General features: G+C 36.6%; 3 protein-coding genes across 9 annotated transcripts in view; all 3 read right to left on the bottom strand.

Moving 5' to 3' along the window:
- The window catches only part of LOC149574814 (uncharacterized), a 281,315-nt gene that overhangs the window by 34,819 nt on the left and 220,095 nt on the right, over nucleotides 1-26,401 (bottom strand). For all 6 annotated transcript variants that reach the window (XM_089814646.1, XM_089814650.1, XM_089814651.1 and 3 more), the window contains exons 23-24: nucleotides 10,846-10,974; nucleotides 10,515-10,632 (exon numbers count right to left, since the gene is read on the bottom strand). In XM_089814646.1, coding sequence (XP_089670772.1) covers nucleotides 10,515-10,632; nucleotides 10,846-10,974 — 247 coding nt within the window. The remainder of the gene's footprint in view (nucleotides 1-10,514; nucleotides 10,633-10,845; nucleotides 10,975-26,401) is intronic.
- LOC149574816 (uncharacterized) lies at nucleotides 22,150-23,925 on the bottom strand. 2 transcript variants are annotated; one of them, XR_016359663.1, is made up of 3 exons: nucleotides 23,547-23,925; nucleotides 23,040-23,442; nucleotides 22,785-22,904 (listed from the first exon to the last, which is right to left on the bottom strand). XR_016359663.1 is itself a non-coding variant. In XM_089812136.1 (2 exons), exons 1-2 carry the CDS (start codon nucleotides 23,071-23,073, stop codon nucleotides 22,327-22,329), a joined length of 612 nt encoding a protein of 203 aa, XP_089668262.1. In that variant the 5' UTR covers nucleotides 23,074-23,197; the 3' UTR covers nucleotides 22,150-22,326. The 2 variants fall into 2 exon arrangements, 1 of the variants encoding a protein (XP_089668262.1); XM_089812136.1 differs by lacking the exon at nucleotides 23,547-23,925 and having other exon boundaries at nucleotides 22,150-22,904; nucleotides 23,040-23,197.
- On the bottom strand, nucleotides 24,185-25,418 carry LOC149574815 (uncharacterized). The gene is made up of 2 exons (XM_089814652.1): nucleotides 24,658-25,418; nucleotides 24,185-24,535 (listed from the first exon to the last, which is right to left on the bottom strand). The coding sequence occupies exons 1-2, from the start codon at nucleotides 25,272-25,274 to the stop codon at nucleotides 24,295-24,297; spliced, it is 858 nt and encodes a 285-aa protein (XP_089670778.1). The 5' UTR covers nucleotides 25,275-25,418; the 3' UTR covers nucleotides 24,185-24,294.

Here is a 26,401-nt window from a genome sequence, read left to right as displayed (position 1 = left end):
CATATATCTCCTTTATTGAATTCATTCACATGTACAATGTTGCTATGAATTTGCCAAGACAAATGGACTTACAATAATGACTACAACAATGCTAAATCTGATTCTAAGTTATCACTTACAACATTAAAATTATATGCCTAAGATTATAATGTTAACTACTAATAGTTGCAAGAGGAACCTGATAATAGTGATGCCCAAGAATGGAGATGAAAGTTGCAATCAGAATCAAGCATAAATACTGTAGCACAGCACTGTTCATGCGTACTGTAGTAGCAAAGAAAAAAACAATTACTAATGGTTGAAGATGATTCTTCAGGTCTACACTCAATAGTCCTTCAATATTCTTCAAACCCTTTGGTTATTCCTTAATTTTAAGCACAAATAGAACTCTAAAATGAAGCTCTCCTAAATGTCAACTTTAGTGGATATTTCACCACCTCAAATGGTTGCAATACTGAAGAATTGATGCTCCCCAATGGCTAACTAAAATCAGAAACTCTTAGTTTCTTCTCCCAAGTTCATATCAAATGCAACTGACAATAATCGGATGCCTAGCAATGAAGCTTTCACCTCTATTTATTCTTCTCCCTCACCCTTCTAGAAGGAAATAAAATATTATTTAATTGTGCTCTCTAGAAGCTTCCCCCTTTCCAAGGCAATAATTAGTTGTACTTCTATAAAATGCACTCTCTAGAAACTTCTCCCTTTCCAATACAATAATTAGTTGTGCTTCTAGAAAAATAAATTAATTGAATATAAAGTCACTTTTTAATTTTAATTTATTTAATGACTTTATAAGAACTTAATTTAATCAATTTCTCCTTATTTCTCTACTTAGCCTTCGGAGAATGTAAAAGCTAACTCCATTGAGATGCTAAAAAGATGGGGACATTAAATTTCTCAATTCAGCAAATCAAGAGAAAACCTTTATTAAGCTCACAAGATGATAACTATAAACAATATTAAGGAAATCAAAAAACTTGCATGATATGAAATTACATCTAGATTTGTTTTAAATCAACTTTTATCTTCTACTAAACCAACTTGATCAAGAATTCTCCTTGAAATAAGGAGGCGAATTGCACTTTGACCATAAATTTTCTTTGGTCTTAGGCCCGATTGTCATAATTTCCATAGGAATGTTGATCTTACAAGCCACTTAAATAAGGATAGTTTTGATTATGGATCATGATTTGTACCACAAAATCTTCATATGTCGATGCCAGAATCGACATAAAATTGTAATTGGACAAAAACAGGAGGGAGGAATTTTGGGTTCTATTGGGACAAAAGCCTTGAGACCAGGTTGAATTCTACCCTATTGTCAAGATTGGAGTCTCGACAAGAGGTTGGATTCCACCTTATTGTTCAGACTGCTCCAATTCTGAACTTGATTTACAATTTGTTTACTTAGCCTCCTCAATTCATACTTCATGACTTCAAGTTCATGTATAAGGCTCATTTCCACATTTTTCAGTCTGATTTTCATCATTTATTGATAGACTCTTGTCAAAAATTCCAATTTTCATACACTTTCTAGTCTTGAGATCTGATTGTTCATCTTCAAAACTTCCATCGATTTTCATACTTCATCCTTAATCTCCATCACTTTTCATGTTTTTGAACTTGCTTTGGTTTCTAACTAATGCCACTAGATCTGATTTCAATTATTTGTTGATCAATTTTTGCCAAGGATAAGAGTTTCATTTTTCTCTTTATCTTAAAACCTGATATACAATCATGGATTTCTCGAAGTTTCAAGTCTGATTTTGTGTCTCTTTTTATGGACAAGATTGAATTTTACCATTAAAGCTCGATTTGCAACTCAAAAAAGCTTCTATTTACAATAAAAATTAGCAAGGAATTAAATTTTTGTCCAAGAATAGGAGTGGAAATTTTTGGTCTGTCGGGACTGGATTCCTGAAAGGGGGGCTGATTCAGACATGTTGCCAAGACTGGAGCCTTGAGAGGCTCGGATTCCACCCTATTGTCTATGACTATGTTTTTGTTTCCTTTACCTGTTCATTTTCTATTTTATCCTTAACTCTATCTCTGGTCAGAACTCCAAAGGCTCTGGTACAATAGTCCTATATATCTGGAGTCTGAGACTCAATTCAAATTGTAAGGTGGGAGTGAGGCATCCCAGCCAAGCCTTGCAGTATAGGTGTCTAAACTTGCATATCAGCACCTTCTAAGTATGTACCAAGTTGCTGGACAACTGATTCCTCTAGTTGACCAAAAAACCAAAAAACCAAAAATCACTATATCAAGGGTACTGCTTGATGAAGATTGTAGCTGTGATAGAGATTTTTATCTCTGATTTTATGTAATAGAAATATGACCATTATGGTCATCTTTAATTGAAGAAGACATTTGTGATAATATTTGAGATATATTATATAAAGAAACATGTGTCATGCGTAATGCAAAGAGGCACGGAAATATGAAGAGTTTTATATTTGGATATTGAAGAGACCTTCATTTGTATAATGAAGAGTCTCTCTACGCTTAATATATATTGTATCAAGCAAAAAATATTGTACTTGATAATTTCTTTATCAATAAAAGTGATATTTTGTTGTGTGACTGGGTTTTTTCCCTTCAAGAGGAAGGGTTTTCCCAGGATAATGTTTTACATCTATTGCTCTTATTTCTGTTCTTCTTTATTGTTGTTAATCAATTATTTTGGGGAAAAACATCGACATGGTAGCAAAGCCAGGTTTGGTTTGTCATTTCAAGAGTTTTGTGTTGTCTTCCTTTGCTTTGTTCATTCTTCTCACATTAGTGATGGCTACTCAAATTTATGTTTGTGCCTTTGTTTTTTCTTGTTCAAAGTTTGGACCTTCTTTAATTCTTGCTTCTCATATTCTTTGTGGAGTTCTCTTTGTATCTGGCGGTGTCTATGTGGAAAATAATCGATATCATGCCACTAGTGTCTTTCATCTCTATGTCTATGGTAGCATTTTAATTTAATTTGTTATGATAAGCAAATAGGTGTAATGTCCACCACAAAAGTATCATTCTTGATAAGGTGTCATGACCACCAATGGAAAATAAATCAAGAATTGTTATATTCTACTAAAAACAGGGATGAAACAACTCTCTTCTGTGAGGGTTGTCATTTTGTGTTCTTCAAAGGCTAACAATTATTATCATGCATTGATCCTTTTTGGTGTGGTTGTGTGATATATTAAGTGTGACCGTTGAGTTTTGTAGCTTGTGAATTTGAGTAGGGATAATATTTATTCTAATATAGAGTCTTGTGTGGATTAACATATAGTAGTCTAAATCTGAGGTTAGCAGTGAAAATATTTAACTCATGATTAATTTTCTTATAATAGAGCGTCAAATATTCAATCAGTTTTGGAACAGTTTTGATTATATTTTTTTATGTTGCCTATAGGTATCAAGCATATAGTTCAGATCATTATAAGTTCAATTCTTCACAAAATTCACATCAAGTTTTTGATATCGTAATTTTTGAATTCGACAGTTCCATAAAGAAGTGGTTAAACAGTCGAAAGTCTTGAGGTTATTGTTTTTTTTATGGGATCCGTGTGTGAAAAGTCTTGAGACAAGTCAGAGAGTTCTGAAGAGTAGAGGGGCTCGTCCTCTTTCATCAGTCGATCCCTAATTGCCTACCAATTAGTAGCACCTGCAGGAAGGGATCGAATCATTGAGACAGATGACAGTAGGAGAGGGATCACAAGGCCAAGTATAATAGTAAGGTCTCCATTGGCACTACACTAGTTTCTTTGCTAGCAGATTATGGTAAATCAATAAGATGCACCACTTAGTCTACTGTTCATGTCGAAGGTGTTCCTTATGTAAGATTCAATCAGGACAGCCAGAAGTGCATTCTGAAAGGTTCGAATTACATGCACCCAAATACTTAAAATGGCAAAGGCCCCAACAGAAGCTTTGGCTCTTACAACAGTGGTGGTGGAATCAATAAGATGGTAGTGATCATTTTTCTCTTTCTCGGTGGCCATTTTATTGCTTGTTGTAGAGAAGAGTATGGTTGTGTCTATTCACCTTCAACATTCGCGTTGTTAATTTGTGCATAATGATTTTTCGTCTTCACCTTTCAACATTATTTTGTTCTTTTGACTTATATGATAACAAAGTATATGTTTTAGATGCCACCAAGATTGACATTGTTGTAACTTTACAGTTTATTTCATGTATTGTCATGATTGAACTTGGAGATTATTTTTGAGGAAGATTGAACTACAAATAGATAAGTACTAATCTTGAGTTTTTGCTATATTACTAGAATAGTATATAACATTGATCTCTATAGTTGATTTTATTAATCTCTCTTGGTTGCAGGATGCAACAAGCAATGAGATGAGGATGTTGCTTTAATTCAAAGGGAGATGTTTCAACTTCATAGGGAGGTTACATCAAATGTGTTATCGTGGTGAACAAAGTTGTCTCAGCTGTGATTTTTCTTCTTATCGATTATGAGTTTTTATTCACGTGAAATTAATAAAGTTGTAAGGATAGATACGATAACTCTTTCACTTATGAGGGAAATCATAGCGAACATCATGTAGAGAGAGTTCATGAGGACACCACCTCGCAAGATTCTGTGATGGGAGTTGGATGTCATGTTGAGAGACTTCATGACATTAAGTTGAGAGAGTCCATGATGCAAGCTAGCTGTGATCCTTGTAGGCCTTTCATGTTGAGCAATTCCATGATATTTGTTGAGTATTATTAAATTACTTGTTCTTTAATTGTCATCTTGAGAGAATCCATGATTGATAAATTTAGTGAAAGCCCTTGGATCCACCCTTTTCCCAAGGCATGGTAAAATTGCATTCTTCCCTACGAGAAGTTTGAGGCGGAAGCCCTCATTTCACCCTCCATGATGAGGCATGGTAAAAGTCATGTGTGTGACTCCATTTAATGTTTATTATGATGAATTATGTTATGCTGAGATAACATGTTTTATGTGATGTAAATTTATCTTGACATCTTTGATTGCAGCTATGTGTGCCTGCCATACTAAAATATCTCTCTTGCTAAGGAGGAGTGAAGATTCTATCTGCAATAAAGATCTTTATCTCTGATTTTATGTAATAAAATATGACCATTATAGTCATCTTGAGCTGAAAAGGACAATTGTGACAATATTTGAGATAATATTATATAAAGAGCAATGTGTCACGTGTCATGTGAAGAGGCATGGAAATATGAAGAGTTCTACATTTGAACATTGAAGAGACCTTCAATTGTGTAATGAAGAGTCTCTTTATTCTTTATATATTATATCAAGTGATAAGCATTGTACATGAACATTTCCTTATCAATAAAAGTGGTATTTTGTTGTGTGGCTGGATTTTTACCTTCAAGTGGAAGGGTTTTCCAATAATTAATGTTTAGCATCTGTTGCTTTTATTTGTGTTCTGTATTGTTGTTTATCTATTATTTTTGGGCAAAACATCAACACTACCTCTTTGATTCAGGCTTTAGCTAACAAGATCATCACATTGTAATGTCCCCAATTTTTTTACAGATGAGTTATTTAAATTAATTGACCAACAAAATAATATTATTATCAAAGTGATGATGTTAATAAATTATTTAATTATAAAATAGAGTAAAAATAATAAAATAATAAAATGAGTCCATTAAATAAAGTTCTCCAATTATTTATATTTTTTTTAACAAAAGACTATAGTCTGTATATAATATATTGATAATAATTTTAAGTACAAAAAACACCAGATCGATAGTATTACCAATTTATCGAAGAGAGAGTAGAAGAAAATACCTAAGGAAGGAAGATGAAGTAGATACTATAGAGGAATCATAATTAAGATCGGAAGGAGAATAGAAGAATAAAAGAAGAATGTATACAAATAGTTGAGTAAAGAATGATAACCCAACATCCAAAAATCTTCCTGAGGAAGACAATAGCAGCAAAACCAAAAGTTGTAGTAGTCAGAATAGCCATCAACCTGCAAAAAAATGGATAGACAAAACTATTCATCCATGGCATCCCTTAGTTGAGTAGAAGAGACATTTCCGGGAGCCCTTGAAGATGAAGTGTGACTGAGTGCCCTTGATGAAGATACCTAAAGACAATTAAGAGAATGACAATGTTGTCCAAGGGGCGGCCCACCAGTATTGTCATGGCATTGTTCAATGAGAGAAAATAGGGCACAAACCTTTGACTTTAACACCTTGATCATGGAATGTTCCAAGTCATCGTCATGCCTACAAATGGCCCTATTCAAATACCTAAAATGGAGTGTATCCAATATAGACTTAGTAGCAGCATAGTCTGAATCACATGGAGAACCTTTTCCCAATTTGTTAATGGGAGTGACACCACCCACCGGAGCCGAGCTCGACCATAACCAACAGTTTGCCATAGCATCATGAAGGACATTCTTAGACAGCAATCCATCTCCAATTATTAAAGTCATCCTAATCTTCTAAATGTTTCTGGAGTTCTTTATAAGGAAAGGTTTGCAATATATTTGGCATGTTCAGATTTTCTATTCAAATTGATATATGATTCATTTCTTGAGCAAACTTTTGAGGTAAAAAACCCTTGGAGTTGAAGCCATGGAAGAAAAGCCATCCCTTCCCGTAGAGTGTTTGCAAGGCAGAAGGCACTTTTGAGAAAATCCACATTGATGCATCATCAAATCTTTTGTGTATGGGTCTGAGAAATCATGATGAATACTCCTCCCTATACAATCGCAATAAGAAGCTCCCACCTTGGTCAAACACTAACTGTCATAGCTCTAGATGTAACCCATGTCATCTAGCTCATCACCAACATCTACAATGGATGTAACCAGAGAACTTGATATAACATATGGGTCCTCGCAGCTCTCTACAAATGCACTCAGCCCCACTGTATCATCTGCACCTATAACTAGGATGTGTGGCCACATCCTTAACCTTCTCACAACCATAGCCCGTGGATATCAAATCATCACCAACCACCGCTATGTGTAGTTAAACTGAATTTGGGGTTGGTTTCAACTGTACACACTCCAACTCCACGGTAACCTCATCCAAACATGACTATGACTCCTGGGAAGCCAACTGAGTATACTACAAAGAGTCCACAGTCACCTCAAGCTCATGGGTGAGCTCAACCACCTCCTCTTTCCCTAACAATGCCTTAGAACAAGTGCTACCTCACTTAAGAAGGTAATCCCTGTCAACTACCAACTGTACATAATTATACTTCAAGATCCTGAGAGCCTCTTAAAGAGAATGACTCTCTGTTGGGGAAAAACAAATATCACCATACTAATCTAACATATGAGTACCCCAACCAAATACAACTAACACCTGTTAGATAGCATCATAATGCTCAAGAGCTAAAAGATATCACTATCACTCACCTTCAGTTGTCTAGTCATATGATGTCTATACATAACCTGGCTCCTGCGTAAGCTCTCTAACACACTAACTGCAATGTGATAGGAGACTATATCTACTTTGCTCACCGCAACATCACTAACATCATGTATGCTATCATCAACAACTGAGGTGCTACTAGGGCACCTCTACCATTACCTCCTTTGAAGGAGTAGAAGCCACAACTATGTCAAACTACTCACATGTCTTTGCTTCCCCCTCATCTTTAAGTCCCTGTAAACCATGATCGTGGGACCTAGCATCATCCAATAATTGCTATGAGTCATCACTCATAATTTGAAATAATATATCAATCTCGATGCAATGTGAATCACGAACACATGAAGCATTGGAGGTTCCTACCACACTAATATCAACATTGACCAACAGAGACCCCTTTGCTTGTTGTTGCATATATGACTCGTTATCATCATATAGATCAACATCACGAGGGCATAAATCTAAATCACCTAACTCCTCCGTAACACTCAAACCATGAATGTCATAACTGGGTAGCTCCATGCCTTCATATGTCGCATCTGAGAAGACTATTGTGTCTTGCACCGACTCAACCCTATGATAGCTTCCATAAAATCCAGAATTGTTAGTCCTCATATTCCTCATGCAGTCTTCAAAAAAAAACCCCTCCTCAAGAGAGTTTAAACTAATAGTGGTGACGACTGCATCATCTGCACTCACACTATCCGCAACATCATAAACATGCTCACATAAGGAACTAGTGTCCCAGCAATCAGACCCTAAGTCGCCCATATTCCCACTACTACCAACTAATGTAAGATTGACATCAAAGTTACGTAGCATGTCCTCGGTATCTTCCAAAGCACCAACTCTGGAATCCTCAAACTGCTAAAACTCAATGTTGTTGTCCACTGATGAAAAATACATATCCAAATGTCCCTATATAGAACCTCCATAGTCATAATTGCAAATAGGACTAGTGGCAGCCCCACTAAGCACAGGATCATCTTCACTCTGATCACCAACTATTGAAAACTCATGGTGAAGACTTCTAGATGACTCGCCTATGAAAAACTCTAATTGATATTCTTCCATTCTCAGTGAGGGAATCCTTTTAAATGTTGAAACCATATATCTAGTTGCCCTGTCAATTGTCATCAGATTTGAATGTCTTGCTTCCATCCTTTTCTGATTGTGTTTAAGTCTTTCCATACTTTCCATTAGAGCATTTGATTTTCTTCTTGAGATTTTACTTGATATTTAGTTGGTTCTGATATTTACTAGATTTCCTGTATTTGTCCATGGCTGAGATAATTGCAGGAGTGCTAATCACTCAAATATCAACATCAGAACCAAGATTATTGGTTTTCCCTACCGCACAAGATGGCAGGAAACTACTCAAATACCACAGTAAGAATGCTTGTTGGTTCTAACTTGAGAAACACAAAATTGCTTTACCTTTTCAAATGTTTGACATTTTGTTAAACACTTTGCATGAAATCTCTATCTCGTTGTCCTTTATTTGCAGATTCCTTTTGCTTGCTTGCTATGGTTTCAAATTTAATTTAGACACTTGCAAATGTCTATTAGATATCCAAGCAAAGAAATTTAAGTACAGATGCAACCTTTTTTGACCATTCAAATGCATACATATAGTTTCAATATGTAAAATGTGCATCTACAGCTAGTACACATTTCTACAAACACTTGACATTCATACAAATGACAAAAACACATAACTACAATCAGGCATTTCATCAAACAATTGCGGTGCAACCTTGCCACTCCTTATTTCAATCCCAGATAGATAGATAGATGCAAGATAAAAAAATGTCAAAGTCCATGGTATACTGGTGATTCGTTGGAGCATATTAAATAATCATAAAAATAAGGATCCAGCTCAAGGTTCTAAATAAATGGAACACACTACTTTGACACACCATCTCAAAATATTGACTTACAATATGAGTAATTCAAGTTTGTCATTTTTTTATTTTTTCCCCTCTTATCAATTGATGTCCCCTAATATCCCCCCAATAATTGCTTTCTTTTCCTAACATTCCTTAAATGCGCTCCCCTATTTCCTTTCATTCCTTTCCCAAAAATGTAATGTATTATAGATCACCCTTATCAAAAGATGGGCTTGGCAGGTTACAGGCTGAAAAGTAATAACCATGGCTACTTGAATCTCTCAGCAAGCATCAATGGTAATAAGAGGGAACTCTTCTCCATTACAAATGGAATAGGAAACCACAAAGATTTAGTGAAGGTCGATTGGCTAAGGACTTCTAAGCAGAGTTCGCAGACTCGGATTCAGGGAATACTCATCAAGCCCAAAAATTTTAACTAAGCAAATACTCAACAAAAACTTGGCAAGTTATTAAGTAATTAAATCACTTAAAGAAACATACTTTTTTTTTTTGCAAAATTCAACTACAAATGTATTAAATTAAAATTGACATCTCAAAAGCAAAATGAATGGTTTTCTAGCGAAATCATGTGAAAACCCCATTATAACCAGCATTTTACTCATTTTACTCATGTTTTTCTGTATCTATAAAAAACTGGAGAGTCAAACTTGTAGAAGCTAAGTCAGCAAAACAATTAGAGTACTTGCAGATTTTGCAAGCTATACTCCTAACCAAATGCAGTTTTAAGGGTGACTTGGGACATTCATATATGAGGGATGTGAACCATCCAATGCTATTCCCTTGACAGATTGATCCAATATTTAGCATTTATCGTTTGTTGTTTGTCTCTTTGTTTGTTCATGTAAAGTGTTACACCTGATATATTTTCTATACCCAACAGTTTTTCTAGCTATTAACAAAAAGAAATGTATTATATTCATTTTCGGACTATCATGGGTTACTGAGAGTATAAGGGATCACTGGAAGGAGAATTAGACGAGATGAACTGAGCAGAAAACAATAAAATGTTTTTTTTATGACCTAAAGTCATTTTAAGCCAGCTATGCCAACAAGGTTTAGCCCTTGTGTCAACATTGATTAATAACATGGTCACTACTTTAGCCCAGCCATTTTGATTTCAACACTCATCACTGTACCATCTGCTTGCCTTGCAAATCAATGTTTGATTAAAAAATACCAAATGGGCTGGCATCAGAAAGAAAATGGACAAACCTGTGTGCGCCTTTCAATTTCCAAATCAAGACTATGTCGCAACTCTCTAGTCTTTGCACGCTCTTTCTCTAGTAACTTTTGTCTCTCAACCTCACGCTCCACTTCAGCAATTCTTTCCCTAAGTTATGCCCAAAGAAATTATACAATCGTCATTGAAACTCAGAACATATAAACTCATGCACACCAATGTTAGATGAAGAAAAACTATAAAACCTTACAATCAAGATACCATTGGTAATAAAAAAAAGGAACTCCAAGAATTATTTAATATTGTTTCCATCCTAAAGAGTCTTAAATTTTCAAATGATTGGTAATGTAGTAAGATAAAAACCTATCAAGGTCTTGGAGAAGCTCTATTTCCCGCAGGGCTGTCTCTTCCAAAGTCAGCTGGCGAGTGCGCCTTGCAATACGTTCTCTTTCTTTACGAGCTGCTATTTCAGCTCGAATTTCAGAATGTTCCCTGATAAGCATTGAGGCAGTTCCATGTATCAAATAAGAAAGAATTGATATCTATTTATGCATAAAAATAAAATATATTATGCACTTCAAACACATTAAAAGCTACAGGCATATTGACTTGTACTACTTTATTTAAAGAAACTCTTATGGTTATCAGAAACATATACAACCACTTGTGTCAAACCCATTAGTCTATTCTATTTATTATAGAATCCAGTCGCAAAAAGTCAAAATGGTATTCCAACCATTAAGTCAACCACTACTGGCAACTCAAATTTCCTGAAGTCAGATCTATAACCAAATTATCAAATTCAACATGCTCATAATGAGATTGAATCAAAGGTGAACTCATTATTATTGTTTTATAGTGTCTGGATGTCCTGAAATATGGATCTACATAATTGTGTCATTGTCAAAATCATAATGCTTTCAGTTTAGATAATATAGTAAACAAAGCTAATATCTTAATGTAAAATAGCACAATAATAAAACTTATAAATATGTGAAATGTGGCATTAATCTCTTACATAATGATAAAAATGCAATGGACAAATACAAACCCTCCATAGAAAATGTATCATTGGATAGAGCGAGTAAATCTTCTATGACCATTTTCTGGTCTGTCTTCATCTCGCTTTTACTCCATAAAGCTGATAGGTTTGTCATACATGTACCTAAAGACCGTAATGATATAATAATGTTTCCCATATAAAGTTACAGTGTTTACTTATGAATCCTTATTTATCCTCAATTTATATGTGCGAGATGAATGTTTTATCATAAAGTATGTCTCTGATGTTTATTCTATCGCTTTCATTGGGTTTCAGCCTTGGGGATGAATAGTTTTGTAGAGTGATTCATAAACTTTAATCATATGGAAATTCTTTGAATTGTCTATTAGAAAAGCTTTAGGATACTGTGTTTTGTTATATTCATCTACATATTTTGTTAAACAATAAAAGCATGTCCAAGGGGTTGAGCTTAATTGGTTTGAAATGTTTTCATTATGGAGACCCATATTCAAATCCCCTTAGGGTCGTCTAAAGTAGAATCCTAAGTTGTGACCCTTGGTCTTCCATAGTTAGCTTCTTATATGGATGCAGTTTTTTAATTAAGTGGATTTTTGAGTAGTGATTCTTGTCTTCCATAGGTGATTTCTAGTGTGTTTGCTAGTAAAGAGCTTGTATTAGTCTCACGTTGATACTTGCAAGAGCAAATATTTGTAAATGATATAAAAAATTAAAAATAATAAAAACATGTGGCTCAATAAAGGAATGTTGTAATAGCATGTGATACATTCCATATTTATACCACTAATATGGAGCTTATGATCAATCTGAAAGACAACTCGTTAAATAGCTAACTCAAATTGGATTGAATCTTTGATTGAAAAACAAACAATAGTATTTGTTAGTTAATCTCAGATAAGCTATATCAAATTTCAAAACTTGGGAAATATTTTCTGAATCTTTGGTGATTGATTTTCTCTTATGTGCCCTTGAAGGGGTTTTGTCATCCTCTAATTCCATCCAAGTTTTTGCAATGCTGCATTCAACTAGAACATTGGTCCCTCATTCTTTATTTCTGTAATTCCACCTCCAACTCACAAAACCATTCATAAACTTCCAATTATGTTCACACAGAAAACATTTGTTACATCAAAAGGGATCCTCCTCTCCAAACACATTTCCTAATTGAAGAAATGGGAAATAGAGTACGGTCAATAAAAAAAGCATTTCTTGTTGGGTTGTGGTCATCTACCCAAGACATACAAAGCTTCAGAAATGGTTTAGTAAAAACCAATTAGATTTTTTGTAGCTGTCTTCAGCACTACCTAAGAAATAGAGACTATCTTCTAGGAAGGACTATGGTTCATGGGAAAACTAGGTCTCCTAATTAGGTGTTAAACCCATTCTTTCAAAACCACTAACAATCTTTGAAGCAGATTACTATTGTGGCTACATCTACCCCTATTGAAAAGTGAATCATAGAACATACACTGAACATGCCCTCTATGGAATTGGAAAATCCACTAGGGAATATATCACAAAATCAAAGTTCAATCTTCAAAATACTGAACATGCCCTCTATGGAATTGGAAAATCCACTAGGGAATATATCACAAAATCAAAGTTCAATCTTCAATGAAGTATTTTGATGAAAATTACTGAGTAATTTTCGTGCAGAAGCAAACAAAATAATCATATCCCAGTTCACTTTGTTTTAATTATTTTTTCTTCTACCTTTATTAATCTTGCTTACGTGTAGTATTTAATATTCAATTAATGGATTTCAGATTTGCAACTCTTTCAGGAATGGTAGTACTCTTGTTGTTACTACTCTTGGGTCCAGCCAAGGTTTTCCCGGTTAATCATTAATTAAATATATTTTATTGCGGATCAAAAGAAATTATGAGTTAGATATAAATTATATTAATATAATTATATTGGGCCACTTTGGAAGAGCGGTAGCCCTTGGTGAAAGGGCACCACCAATAGATGTAAAGGGAGAGTAAATGTCCACTGATTATAGGCAAACCTCCAAAAATAATTGATGCTTGGCAAGGTGCAAAAATGGGGACATAACAAAAAATAAATTGACATAAAATGTCCTAGTAGCTAATAGCATCATTTACCAAAAGTTGTCCAAGTGACTAGAAAAAATTCCATGTGAACTAAGAAAAGGGACAGTTTAAAAGAGGATGAATAACTCTCTACAAAGCCACAAGACTAGAAAAGGACCACACTTTTAAGATAATTTAAAAATAGACCCGATAGTAAGTCTTTGATGAATATGACACCACATAAAAAAGTACATCCTAGGCCAACAATTAAAAGCATAAGTTAAAAATAGACCAAATCAACTTTAATCTACTAGATCAACAATTAAAAACATAAGTTAGTCTCCATGGAGACTTGAGCATGAAGAAGGATCATTAGAGAAAAAATACATAGAATAGTTATATTAACAAGAGGCAACCAGAAACTCGTAGCCTCCTATCTACTCTACTTCTTACTCGGGGTCCTCACTAAACATGTTATCATCCATAGTGGAACAAAACACACAACCTTGTAAACAAAGGAATGTGTCCTCTTATAGCCAATAAGAAGGCAATACCCCTTTTTGAGGTACTCCCAAGAAAGTAACTACCCCAATCCACAAATCTGATTGTAACTCTTAAGCTCTATTGAAAACCTTATTAATAAGAGCGAGAGGTTTATCATTGAATCTGAGATTCACCAAATGGATCTAGACGGTTGAAAACACCCTCCAACACCTAAGCAAGTAATATACCCTCTAGAAAATTCTCAAATCAATTACCAAGATTTCTGAATTAAGTCAAAAATGAAAAGTTTATAGATCAAACTTAGGAAGAGTCAAAGACGACATTAAAAAATGCGAATCCCACTGCAACTAGATTTTTTAAAGATTGCTAGAGATAATATTGTGCTTCACATGCACCTCCCAAGACTCCTCACTAGCTAAAGCTCTACTTAGCCACTTAATAACTAAAGAGACTCTTTGGAAAAGAGAATAAACAACCTCTAAGCTTACCATTCAGCTATTTGACACACATACTAATCTTGGTGATTTGGTCAATGTGAGAGGAACGGGCTAACCAATAGCATGAATCATCAAAAGTAAATGAGGACAATACCTTTTGACAAACTGAACATCTCCATACATGTTGGAGGAAGTTTCCCTACCATTTGGAAACATTATTAACAACTTTAGTACCCAGCTCCACATCTACTTAAATGATGGAAGTAGGGAAATAGGGACTCTGAGATACCTAATCATCTTAGAAGGGCCACCGCACTCCTATCACTTCTCAACAATTAGATAAAAAAGGGAACCTAGCTAGCCTAGTATAGTAGACTTGTGCATAATAATTTTACATCCAAAGGCAAGACAATAAAAGTAGTTTGTGGCATGGTTCTTGTAGCAAAAATAGTCTATTAGTTCCCTCATCACTAGCATCAAGTTTAATTACTTGTAGATCTAGTCTCTAATTTTCCATTGATAGTTTAATAAATACCCAATTCTAATTTCTATCAATTGCTCACCCAAGAGCTCCAAGATCAACAAAACAAGAAAAGACATTTCAACTCCAACCTGTGCATCAAACAACAAGAAAGTTCCAACTACTTATCAAAACTCTTGGAGAATCATAAAATTGTTTACAAGTCCAAGCTTGTCACCTTCAATGCCAATCATCGTCAACGAATAGATGATTGTCCTTTTCCATAATCTGAATAAGATTTCATCCCTACTAACATTTCATCCTAGTTGGCCTAAAGGATACAAAATATCTAATAACTATGGAGCAAGTCAGACCAAGACATAAACTGCTCCAAAGAATAACTGACCAAGCATAACAAGTTGGCCTTAGGGAGTTTATTAACAATTTCGCTTAGTAATTTTAATTTACTATTTATTAATGTTTTGAGATTGGCCAATCCAACTACATAAAAGGGGTGCACTACAGCCCTAAAGATTTCTTGTCCTCAAGCATTCTGCAACTGCTGATAGAAACTAAATGTCAGCATCCCATATCAACCTCAAAATCATTGCTCCCTCATCTCGCCACATTACTCCAAGATAAACAGCCCTCTTCCAACCTCTATTATTGATTGTATCAAAACCGGAATTGAAGGGTACAAATTTTTCTTGGCCCTTCTCAATATAATTGATTGCATATCATGGGACCTTCTAGATAAACCCACAATTCTTCATCACGATAATTATATTACACTATATTGCATGGGCCAATCATTCTCAAATGTTGGGAATCACCATAGCATAGTTGAAAATCTCATTCTCTACAGCTTATTGGCGAGGCAAAAAAAAAGAAAATCTCGGCAAATATTGGAGAGAAATTGGCAAGTTCTCATGAAAATATCAGGAATTTAAAAAATGACATAAATTTAATGAAAAATGCATTTTTTTACAAAATTCAATAACTAGATGCATGTAATGAGTCAGTGAATGAATAAACAAACCAAACAAGCTGATATATATATATGTATGTATGTATGTATGTATGTATGTATGTATGTATGTATGTGCAATAAGTAACAAAATTGCATCCCCATGTGGAATGTCAGTGTAGTCAGAAACTCTCTAACTCTGAAGAAAACTACAAATACCGAATTGTCTTTGTAAAACGATAAGCAAATACAAATGTCAAGTACAATATGAAACTAGTCTACATCTTCACCTTCACACTCCCACTAGTTCTAGTAGTTCTAGATCGCTGCCAAACACTTATTTTCTCCTACTAAGCCCTTATCCTCCACCCAAGACACTCAACGCTAGAATAAAATTGTGCTTTGCCATTTTGTAGGGCGTGATTGTTTTACTAGCAAACACTTGCGAGAAGTCAACAACTTCTCGCCAATAAGTGTCAAGAAGTCGCCCAAAAGTGGCAATTTCTCACTAAGAAATTAACAACTTCTCTTCCTAGATTTCTTGCACAAAAAACATAAGTTTTCGCGTCACCCTCAAAATCTCACGAGAAATGAGATATCGGCACTATTTTTGCACTATTTTGAACTATGACCATAACTACATGAGGCAATTATGTTCACCTAAAATTTGGATTGATAATTCCTAGACATTATCTTCTATAATTGAGGAGACATCCTATGAGAGAGCTTTAAATTATCATCCTTCTTTTTGTCCCTTTATCCTCGCAACTTCCTTGACCCCCTCTTGTGCTATTGCATTCTAATGGATATCCAAATTATGATCCTCCTTTCTGCCAATCTATCATTGCATCCTCCCTAACCCCCACTTGTGCTACTGCATTCTCATCCACTCCAAGTTCCACCCTTGTTGTTGTTGAATATTCCTCTTTAGTTCTCATTTGTCTTATGTCATCATAAATTCTCCTTCCCCTTAGATTTATCCAATCTAGATAACCTAAATAATCCTCAAAAAGAAACACAGATCTAATATGATCAGAAACCCTAATATTCTTCAAAGGTTTTGATGGCTTCAAATGTGTAACTATTATGATCCGATCACAAGCTGGAGGCTAACACAGACTTGTGCTCCTAGGCTTGATCAAGTAATACGACAAACCTCAAAGGTGAACTGAGAATGGATTGGGAAACCCACCTTCCATGCTCTCACAATACAAAGGTGGCCAACTTTGACATTGTGTTTTACATATGTTTCAAATAAATTCCTAAAGTGATTATTATAGCCTACACGAATGTAGTTTGGAAAGACTATTGCCTTAATTGGATTTCAATATATGAATGATGTTTACATGATATTACGATGCCAACTAAGGCTTAGCAAATATAGAAGATACCATGGCTTATGATTCAATGTCACATTTGAGTGACTTATAATGTGTGCAGATCCTAGACTAGAATTTCTCTTATAAAGAGCATTTCAATTGATAGCTTTGATACATTAAATGTATTACAATAATTACTTTTAATCAGAATTGTGATTTTATGGTAAAAGGTGGGAATATCCCAAAAGGGGGCATTTCATACTATAGTTTGTAAAATAATCATTGCTAATTATCCTATATATGTGCAAGTGTATACATAAATTTAAATCAAGAGAGAGTGAAAGCTTGAAGAGAAATACCAATCACCAGAAATAAATCAAGAATAATTAGAAGTTGGAATAAGTGTGAAGTACATATTAAAATGACTTAACTGGGTGAACAATTTGAACTAGAAATATTATTTTGGGCTAGAAATATTATCTACACAAAGAAACATTGAATGTATTTTCCTGCTTTTAATCTATCTATAGAATCTCCTTGTATGTAAATAGTCACTTGGAGAAATAACCATATCAATAACTAACATGAGAACTCAAGTGAATATATATGTGAAACCCCTAGCAAATAGAAAGGATAATCTTCATCAGTAGAATGCAACCTATAACCTGGAGCGAGACAGAAAAGGAAGATTGGCAAGAGAAACAGAAAATATTAGTGGAATAGCCATTTCTCTTTAGTGATATTCTTTAAAACTGTCTTTAGGCAAAAAAAGAAAAATGTTTTAATGACATTAGAAAGTAAAAGAGCTCAATAAAGAAATACAACTTTGTGCCCTTTGTTTATTTAAGCTTTGAAAGAGAACAAAGGAAGAGCAAAGTCTACATGATATGTATTCAGTCCACTTTCCCTGTAAGTTCACTACAGTGTCTTTATTGCAAACAAAATCACTATTAATCACGACTTGCCACTTCCTCCGATTTGAAAAATGGCTGACTTTTTTAATGTATAATTATCTTTGCTTTTTGGAATCATTTTCATGCTAAGTGATAGAAAGAGATAGAGCGCGTGCAAATTCAATTATTTCAGATTGAGTACAATGTTTCTCTGCCTTTTCTGTACCAATGGATATAGAATGGAGGAGAGGTTTCAAGGATGGAAAAAGTTTCTCCAAATTTTGAGGATGGTAAACTATAAGGGCCATGTTTCAACATTAGGAACCTAAAACCACTACGCTTTAACTTAATCTAAACTTTAAATTTTGTAGGATGCCTCCCGTTACACGAAGCAACCGACGAGGCAAAGGTCATAGGGCGAGAGGTAGTAGAGTGGAACATGAGGATGGACCACCATCACCACCACCTCCACCACCACCACCACTGAACCCGAATTAGGATATTTTGGATGCCCTCCAAAAATTGATTAGAGTAGTCCAGCAGAGGCTACCACCCATAGTTCAACCAAAGCAGCAGATTCCCGAAGAGAAAGCACAGGGACCTGTAGGAGGCGGGGCAGGTGGCAGAGAGAGGAGTCCCACACTGAGGCAAGTAGAGGGATAGGGCGAGCATGACGATGAGTCGATATATCAGAGAGGACCACTACTCGATAGACCTCCTAGACATGTAGGAGATGAGATCATGGATTTGATACGACTCCAGCCACCGTTGTTTACCAACTCCACTAACGGAATAGTAGCATAGGCCTGGTTGCAGAGTCTGCAACGATGTTTTGGATTATGCCCTCATGGGAGTAATCTGAAGGCATGTCTAGCAGTCCAGTAGCTAAGGGGAGATGCCTCCAATTGGTGGCATTAGGAGGAAACTATAGGAGGAGTGAGGATGGATACCCTCACATGGGAGACATTTTTGGTTAAATTACAAGAGAGATACCTGTTTGAGCACTTAAAACAAAAACAAATAGAGGAATTTCATTCTCTACATCAAAGTGGCCTCATAGTAGCTCAGTATGAGAGCAGGTTTCTCCAGCTCCTTCCATATGTTGAATACATGAAGGACGAGAAACTGTGAGTACATCGCTTCATCATGGGCCTAAATTTCTCACTCCAGGGTGCAATCCGTTTGGCCTTCCCTACCACCTTCGGATAGATAGTTGAGATAGCATTAGTTGCTAAGGATACTAAGGGTAGACAAGAGTCACGAGATCAGTCTTAGAACCAAAACTCTACCTAGCAAAAACCCCCTTGGAAAGGGAATCAAAACTATACAACAGGGTCCTCTAAGGGTCAATACTCTCAGCAATAGAAACCACAACAATAGCAGCAGCACAAACCCTCACAGGGTTATCAGGACTCCAAGCCCAAGCAGTGGCAGTCACAAGGCCCCAAACAGGATTAGAAGATACAAACCCCATAGTCACAGTCAATGAAGACTCAGCAGTCTTCCAGGGGTGGATACAATGGATCTAGCAGGTCAGGAGGCCCAAAGCAGTCCAGATCACAGGGTGTACAGTCTTATACCCGAGGATCGTGCTACACTTGTGGTGGCATGGGTCATATAGCTAGAGAGTGTCAACAGGGACAATCATCCGATGGTCAAAGAGGGGCTATTTCAGAGTCGACAGTGATATAGGCAGATCCCACAAAGTTTTTGCAACGGTTGACAACTGCCAGACTAAGCATCAAGCCACATTTATCGAGGCCACATGTATAATACAGGGTCATATGGTTGATTTATTTGATTTAGGAGCTATTGACTCTTTTATATCTCCATATGTGGTGGAGTGTTGTAGGCTAGTGGCAATTAGACAGGATATCAGTAGGGAAGTAGAGTTAGCCTCAAGAGCCAAAGTGTCAATTAGTTCCATGGTGCATAATTGCCAGATTCAGAATGGAGACATGACCACAATGCTTGATCTACGCATTACCCTTCTAAGTTCTTATGATGTTGTCCTTGGCATGGATTGGCTTTATGCCCATAGCGCCAAGATGAATTGCCGACAGAAGAGGGTAGAATGTGTGGATGAAAATGAGATCTCTAGAGTGATCTTCAAAATAAAGAGACCAGTGTCCCTTTGTATGATTTCCGTTATGCAGCTTAGACGGTGTATGTGAAAGGGATGTCAGTTGTTCGCTATCAACATTAGTGATAGAGAGGAAGATTCAGAGGGAGAGCCATCCCTCGATGATTTTCCAATCCTGCAAGAGTTTGCGGATGTGTTTCCTTTAGAGCTCTCTAGTATGCCTCCACTTAGAGCAGTGGATTTTCACATAGATCTTGTGCTAAGAGTTGAGCCAGTATCAAGAGCACTGTACAGGATGACTACTCATGAGCTCAGTGAGCTAAAGACTCAGTTGGAGGAACTCTCAAAGAAAGGGCATATTTGACCTAGTGTGTCACCTTGAGGTGCACCAGTGATCTTTGTAAAGGACGGATCACTTAGGTTGTGTATGATTATCAGCAGTTGAACAAATTAAACATCAAGAACCAATATTTGCTTCTCAGGATTGATGATCTCTTCGATCAATTACAGGGTGCCCAAGTATTTTCAAAGATTGATCTAAAGTTGGGTTATCATTAGTTGAGAATTGTGGATAGTGATATCCCCAAGACTGCATTTCGTACGAGATATGGTCACTACGAGTTTACCGTGATACCTTTGGCCTCATGAATGCTCTAGCTGTATTCATGAACCTCATGAATGGAGTATTCCGTACCTTTTTGGATAAGTTTGTGGTCGTATTCCTTGATGACATTCTAATATATTCTTGTAACAAGAAAGAGCATGAAGAGAACCTGAGACAAGTGTTGTAGAAGTCGAGAGAGAATCGATTGTATGGCAGCTTGTCGAAGTGTGTGTTCTATAGACTTGAGATACATTATTTGGGTCATGTTATATCAAGCGATGGAGTCTCAATAGACCCATCGAAGATTAGGGCCATCATGGATTGGCCAGCACCCACTAGTGTCACTGAAGTGAGGAGCTTTATGCTACTAGCAGGATATTACCAACGCTTTATTGCGGGAAGCTCTAGGTTGGCACACCCAATCACATCTCTTTAAAAAAGCAGAAGTACAAGTGGACAGAGAAGTGTGATAGAGCTCAAGAGAGCCCTCACGAGTGCACCGATCCTAGCAATGCCAAATCTTTCTGCAAATTTTGTGGTGTGCACAGATGCATCTTTGGATGGTATAGGGGCAGTCCTTGTGCAGGAGGGACGACCTATTTCCTTCGAGTCTAGGAAGTTGAAGACTCGTGAACTCAATTACCCTACTCACAACCTAGAGCTTGTAGCAGTGGTTCATGCTTTAGTGAGGTGGCGACACTTCCTTCTAGGTCATAGATTCAATATTCATTCTGACCACCAGAGCTTGCAGTACATATTTACTCAATCGAACCTTAATGCTAGGCAAAGAAGGTGGATGGAGTTGCTTTGTGAGTACAATTTTGATGTTCATTACATCAAGGGAAAGGAGAATGTGGTTGCAAATGCCTTAAGTAGAAGGCGCTATGAGCTTTCATCTATGACTACTTGCACTTATTTGAGAGAGCGGATCCTACATCATTTATCAGCAAATGAGCTATATGCAGAAGTTAGTTAGATGGTGCATTCTCAGAGACCCTTGGAAGAGAAGTATTCAGAGTATTCTTTGGAGTCTGATAGACTCTTGCATCATAGAGGACCTATGTATGTACCAAAGTAACAAGAATCGAAATCGGATCGGAATCGGCAAGGCCGAATCGAATTGTGAATCGGCAATGAATCGGCAAATTTGAAAAAACCCTTTAAATTTAAAAATTTTAACAATTTAAAACTTATTTCATGCACCCTTTATTGAATATAACTTAAACACACTATAACATCATCAAATAGAAGTTAAAACTTAACATACATAAACATGGAACATAAAATCCATCACATATGTAACTATGTTATCTAAAATGTAAATTGTAGGCTAGCTGAAGTAAATAGAAATCAAATGATCACAATGATTTAAATCATAGAATGTATGTAAGATGATCCATAAGACATCAAATCATAAATGTATGTAAGAATCTAAGATGAAGATCCATGAAAGTTTGAAACATATGTCTATCAATGATTCAATATCAATATCTGTAAACAAAATATAAAAACAAGGCTCCAGCTCAAGCCTCAGACTCATAGTCATCATCATCATCCTTAACATCATCCTGAAGCTCGGCTGCAGCCTCAGCCTCTGAGTATCTAGTCTGCCTAGTAGCAAGGCGTCTAATGTAGGTCCTAGAGGACTGCCGAGCCATATCTCCCACATGTAAGATGGGCTCATGAACGTCACTAGGGCCTGTGCCTGTGCGTGCACGTGTGCGTCTACCAATGCCTGAAGAACGTGCTCTAGCTGCCTCAGCCTCTATATCCACCTGGTCAACCCACACACGGTCTTCCTCAGTGAAGATTGGATCCACAACCTCTGTGAGCCACTCTGATTCTGGATCAATCTCCTCTAGAATGATCGGAGAGGAGTCAGTGCCCAAAATCTGTCTGATCCTAAGACGGAGGTTGTAATGAACAAAGACAATATCATTCAACTTCTGCACTGTCAACCTATTTCTCCTCTTCGAATGGATGTGCTCGAACATGGACCAACTGCACTCACATCCAGAAGCGCTGCTTGGCTGACTCAGAATACGAATTGCAATTTTTTGAAGTTTTGGGGTTGTGGCCCCAAACATTTGCCACCATCTATCTGCAATAAGGGAAAAATTGAAAATAGAAACAATTAGTCTCATTTACAAATTACAAGTTAACTCTAAAATTACATAATCAACTTTAAGATTAGAATCTAGATTCATGAACATTGAATATATTATTTAATTTTTACCTGGCTGTAGTGTTGTCTGAGCATTTATGGCCATCCTGCCAAAGAAAAGTGGCCCCTCTTTATTGTTGAACTAGTCTAGCTCAACAATCGTAGCAATGCTATCTTCATCGCTACTCAACCTCTGAATCACTGTGTATAAGCCAGTGAGAACCTCTACATCCGCCTTGAACTCAGGACGGAAACGATATGCCGGATTCAGAAAGTAAGTTGCTGCATGGATGGGTCGATGGAGCTGATTCTGCCATCTATCGATGATGTCCCAAATAGGGCCATACCTCTCCTGCACTCCTGCATATTGGGCTCTGATGGCCTTCTTGGCCCTATCCATGCCCTCATAAATGTAGCCCATAGAGGGCTTCTCCCCATCAGCAGTTCGTAGCAAAGCTACAAGGGGCTCAGTGACCTACATATAAAGTAAAACAAAAAACTTGAGTCAAAACTTAAATATAAAATAATATAACTTAAAGTAAAAGTAAAATACTAAATGTTAAATTGCAATAAATTTACCTGCAGGATTTCTCTAGCGGGTTTCCAAAAACCATCCTCATCAAATATGCAATCCGCCACATCTATCCCTACAGTGGTCATAGCATAGGAAGAGGAAATCCACTCCCGCCCAACAAACATGCTCCTCAATTCATCCCTTGATGTCAACAAGGACTGCAAGGTGATGAAATTCGAGGCAAACCTCGTGATACCTGGGCGAGCTAACTCTTTGCCTTCTGTGTACTTCCTCATTGTGCTAAGGACAAATGAATGATTATAAATGAATTTGCATATGTTTTTTGCCCTTTCCACACATGACTTGACAAACTCAAGTTTGCCAATTTCCTCCAACATGAGGTCAATGCAATGTGCCGCACAAGGGGACCAAAATATGGTGGCGTGCCTCTCCATCAAAAGTTTACCAACAACAATTTTAAGTCAATTAGAAATTCAAATTTCAAAATTCAAATAAATTTATTTTCAAAACTTGAAAAGTTAAAAGTTTACCTGCAGCAACATAACTTGCTGCATTATCCGTCACCACCTGGATCACATTTTGTTCTCCCACCTCTGCTATGACTTCCTCAATAGCCTCACATAAGTATGTGGCATTTTTTACATGTGCGGAAGCATCAATGGATTTGATGAACATAGTATATCCTACAAGTAACAAAACAACGAATTAGAATATTAAAATTAAATGGATCATCAACAAATTAGCATTCAACAAATCAAAATTTACAATTATGTATGTAGGAAAGTAGAATGATCAATTACCTCCACAGGATACAAGAAAATTGAGGAGTGTTCTATTCCTCCTATCTGTCCAACCATCAGTCATGATGGTGCAACCCTTTGCAATCCACTCCTTTCGGTTCTCCTCGAGTTCAGCCCTCATGTCCTCTACCATCTCATCCAAGAGGTATCCGCTCAACTCAGCCTTAGTTGGGGCTTTAAACCCCGGACCACAAATAGCAACCGCGTCTATCATGTTCTGCCAATAAGGAGCCCTGTCACAAATAAAAATTTAGATGTCAAAGACTCAAATTATAAAACAAGTAAATATAATTAAAGTTTTACTTTTACTTTTAATTTTAACTTTAAAGAAAACAACGAAAAAAGAATCAATTACCTGGCTGCAATAAATGGAATGTTGCAAAAGTACCAAAATTTGCATATCTCCTTTCTGGCAGCATCATGAATTTCCTTGTTCAAACCCATGCCCTCAAGCGTGGTTTGGGAACCAGAAGTAGTGCGGGGCACAAAGTAACTATCCATTCTGTTTTTCCGCACTCTAGGCTGCAATAGGTTGGTGTGGGACTCTGTCTCAGTATGTGACCGACTAGCACTAGCACGAGCAAAAGAACTAGGATAAAAAGGAGGCCTAGAAGAACCCTCTCCAACACAACCTACAGATGCAGAAGCTGATGCAGATGCAGATGTGGATGCGGCTGCAGATGCAGATGCGGGAACATGGGAGCCAATACCCCTTAACCCTTCAAGTTGCATTTTCCTATTGGCTTTGTCTTTTTCAATTTTTTCTAATGCCATTAAGCAAGTGCGTTTTGCCTCAGGAGTTTGGTGAGTGCAAATTGTAACATCGTGTCCAGGTATAGCAGCAATGTGGTATTTCAATCTATAAATACCCCCAGAAGTTATTTTTTCTTTACAAAAAATACATTTTGTTTGATAATTGGTTCCTCTAAGAAACTGTTCGTTATATTTCCAACATTCATCTTTTCTACCCATTGCGAATTTGCAAAAAATGAAAGCAAAGGCTGCTGCAATAAAAATTTATATGTAAAATATCAAAGTTTGAAGCTAATAAAAGCTACAAAACAACAAACCCTAGTTTGCAACTTAGTAAAAATAAAGAACATTCAAGATCTAAACTAAAAATCTTGAAAACTATAAAAATTTAACAAAAAATGCATAATACACTAACATGCAAAAAAAAAAAGAGCACTTACCTCTTGCAAATGAGTTGATGAGTGTTGAGATTGGCTCCCTAATGCTCCCAATGCAATTGATGGCCTCCCCAAATGGATTGCTGATCTCTTTTGTGCTCTTTCTTCTTGCCGGTTAGAAACCTATGGCTTTTCTTTTCTCTTCTTCTCTCTCACTTTTCCTCTCTTCTACTCATGTTAAACAAATAGAAGGCCCTTTAGGGTTATAACAAAGAGAATAGGTCAAAAACAAAGTAAAAAAAACAAGCAATTTTTTTAAATTTTACAACTCTATACTTTATTGGCCGCGGGCGGCCGCGGGCGATTCCTGCCGATTTTTCCAGGCGATTCATGCGATTTTTGGATGAATCGCCTGAATCGGTGATTCAGGCGATTCACCTGAAGAAATCGGCAATGGTTATTTCCGACTCCAAAAAAATCGCCATTGCTGAATCTAATTGCCAAATCGCCGATTCAGGCGATTTTATGGCGGTTCTCGTTACTCTGGTATGTACCTTCCATTGGGGACTTGCACGAGCTCATTGTACTTGAGGCTTACAGAGCACCTTATGCAACGTACCCTAGTGTTAAGAAGTTACATGCAGATGTGAGGCAGCTGTATCACTGGCCAGGCATGAGAGTGCAGTTTGCTAGCATTGTTGCAAGTTGCCTCGAGATTCAAAGGGTGAAGGCAGAGCACCATCATCCAAGTGGGCTTCTTCAACCTCATGAGATTGTAGAGTGGAAGTGGGATGCTATTTCTATGGATTTTATTGTTGGTCTCCCCATGTCTTCTCACTGCCATGATGCCATTTTGGTGATGGTTTACACATTGACCAAGGTTGCCCACTCCTCACCCATGTGTACTACATACACAGCACGAGTCATAGCTCAGTTGTTTTTACAGGACATTGTTAGACTTCATGGCAT

Source organism: Cupressus sempervirens, chromosome 2, assembly GCF_028749045.1.
Source record: "Cupressus sempervirens isolate cs-2001-9-10 chromosome 2, ASM2874904v1, whole genome shotgun sequence".
Classification (NCBI taxonomy): Eukaryota; Viridiplantae; Streptophyta; class Pinopsida; order Cupressales; family Cupressaceae; genus Cupressus; species Cupressus sempervirens.
This window is presented reverse-complemented; position numbering and strand designations above follow the sequence as displayed.

What these genes read in the sequence shown, in the direction of transcription:
- LOC149574816 (XM_089812136.1), bottom strand. Translation starts at nt 23,073, where the DNA reads ATGGCCATAAATGCTCAGACAACACTACAGCCAG. An exon ending in TCAGACAACACTACAGCCAG is followed by an intron (nt 22,905 to 23,039) that starts GTAAAAATTAAA and finishes CCCTTATTGCAG; the next exon opens with ATAGATGGTGGCAAATGTTT.
- LOC149574815 (XM_089814652.1), bottom strand. Translation starts at nt 25,274, where the DNA reads ATGGGTAGAAAAGATGAATGTTGGAAATATAACGAACAGTTTCTTAGA. An exon ending in ATTCCATTTATTGCAGCCAG is followed by an intron (nt 24,536 to 24,657) that starts GTAATTGATTCT and finishes TATTTGTGACAG; the next exon opens with GGCTCCTTATTGGCAGAACA.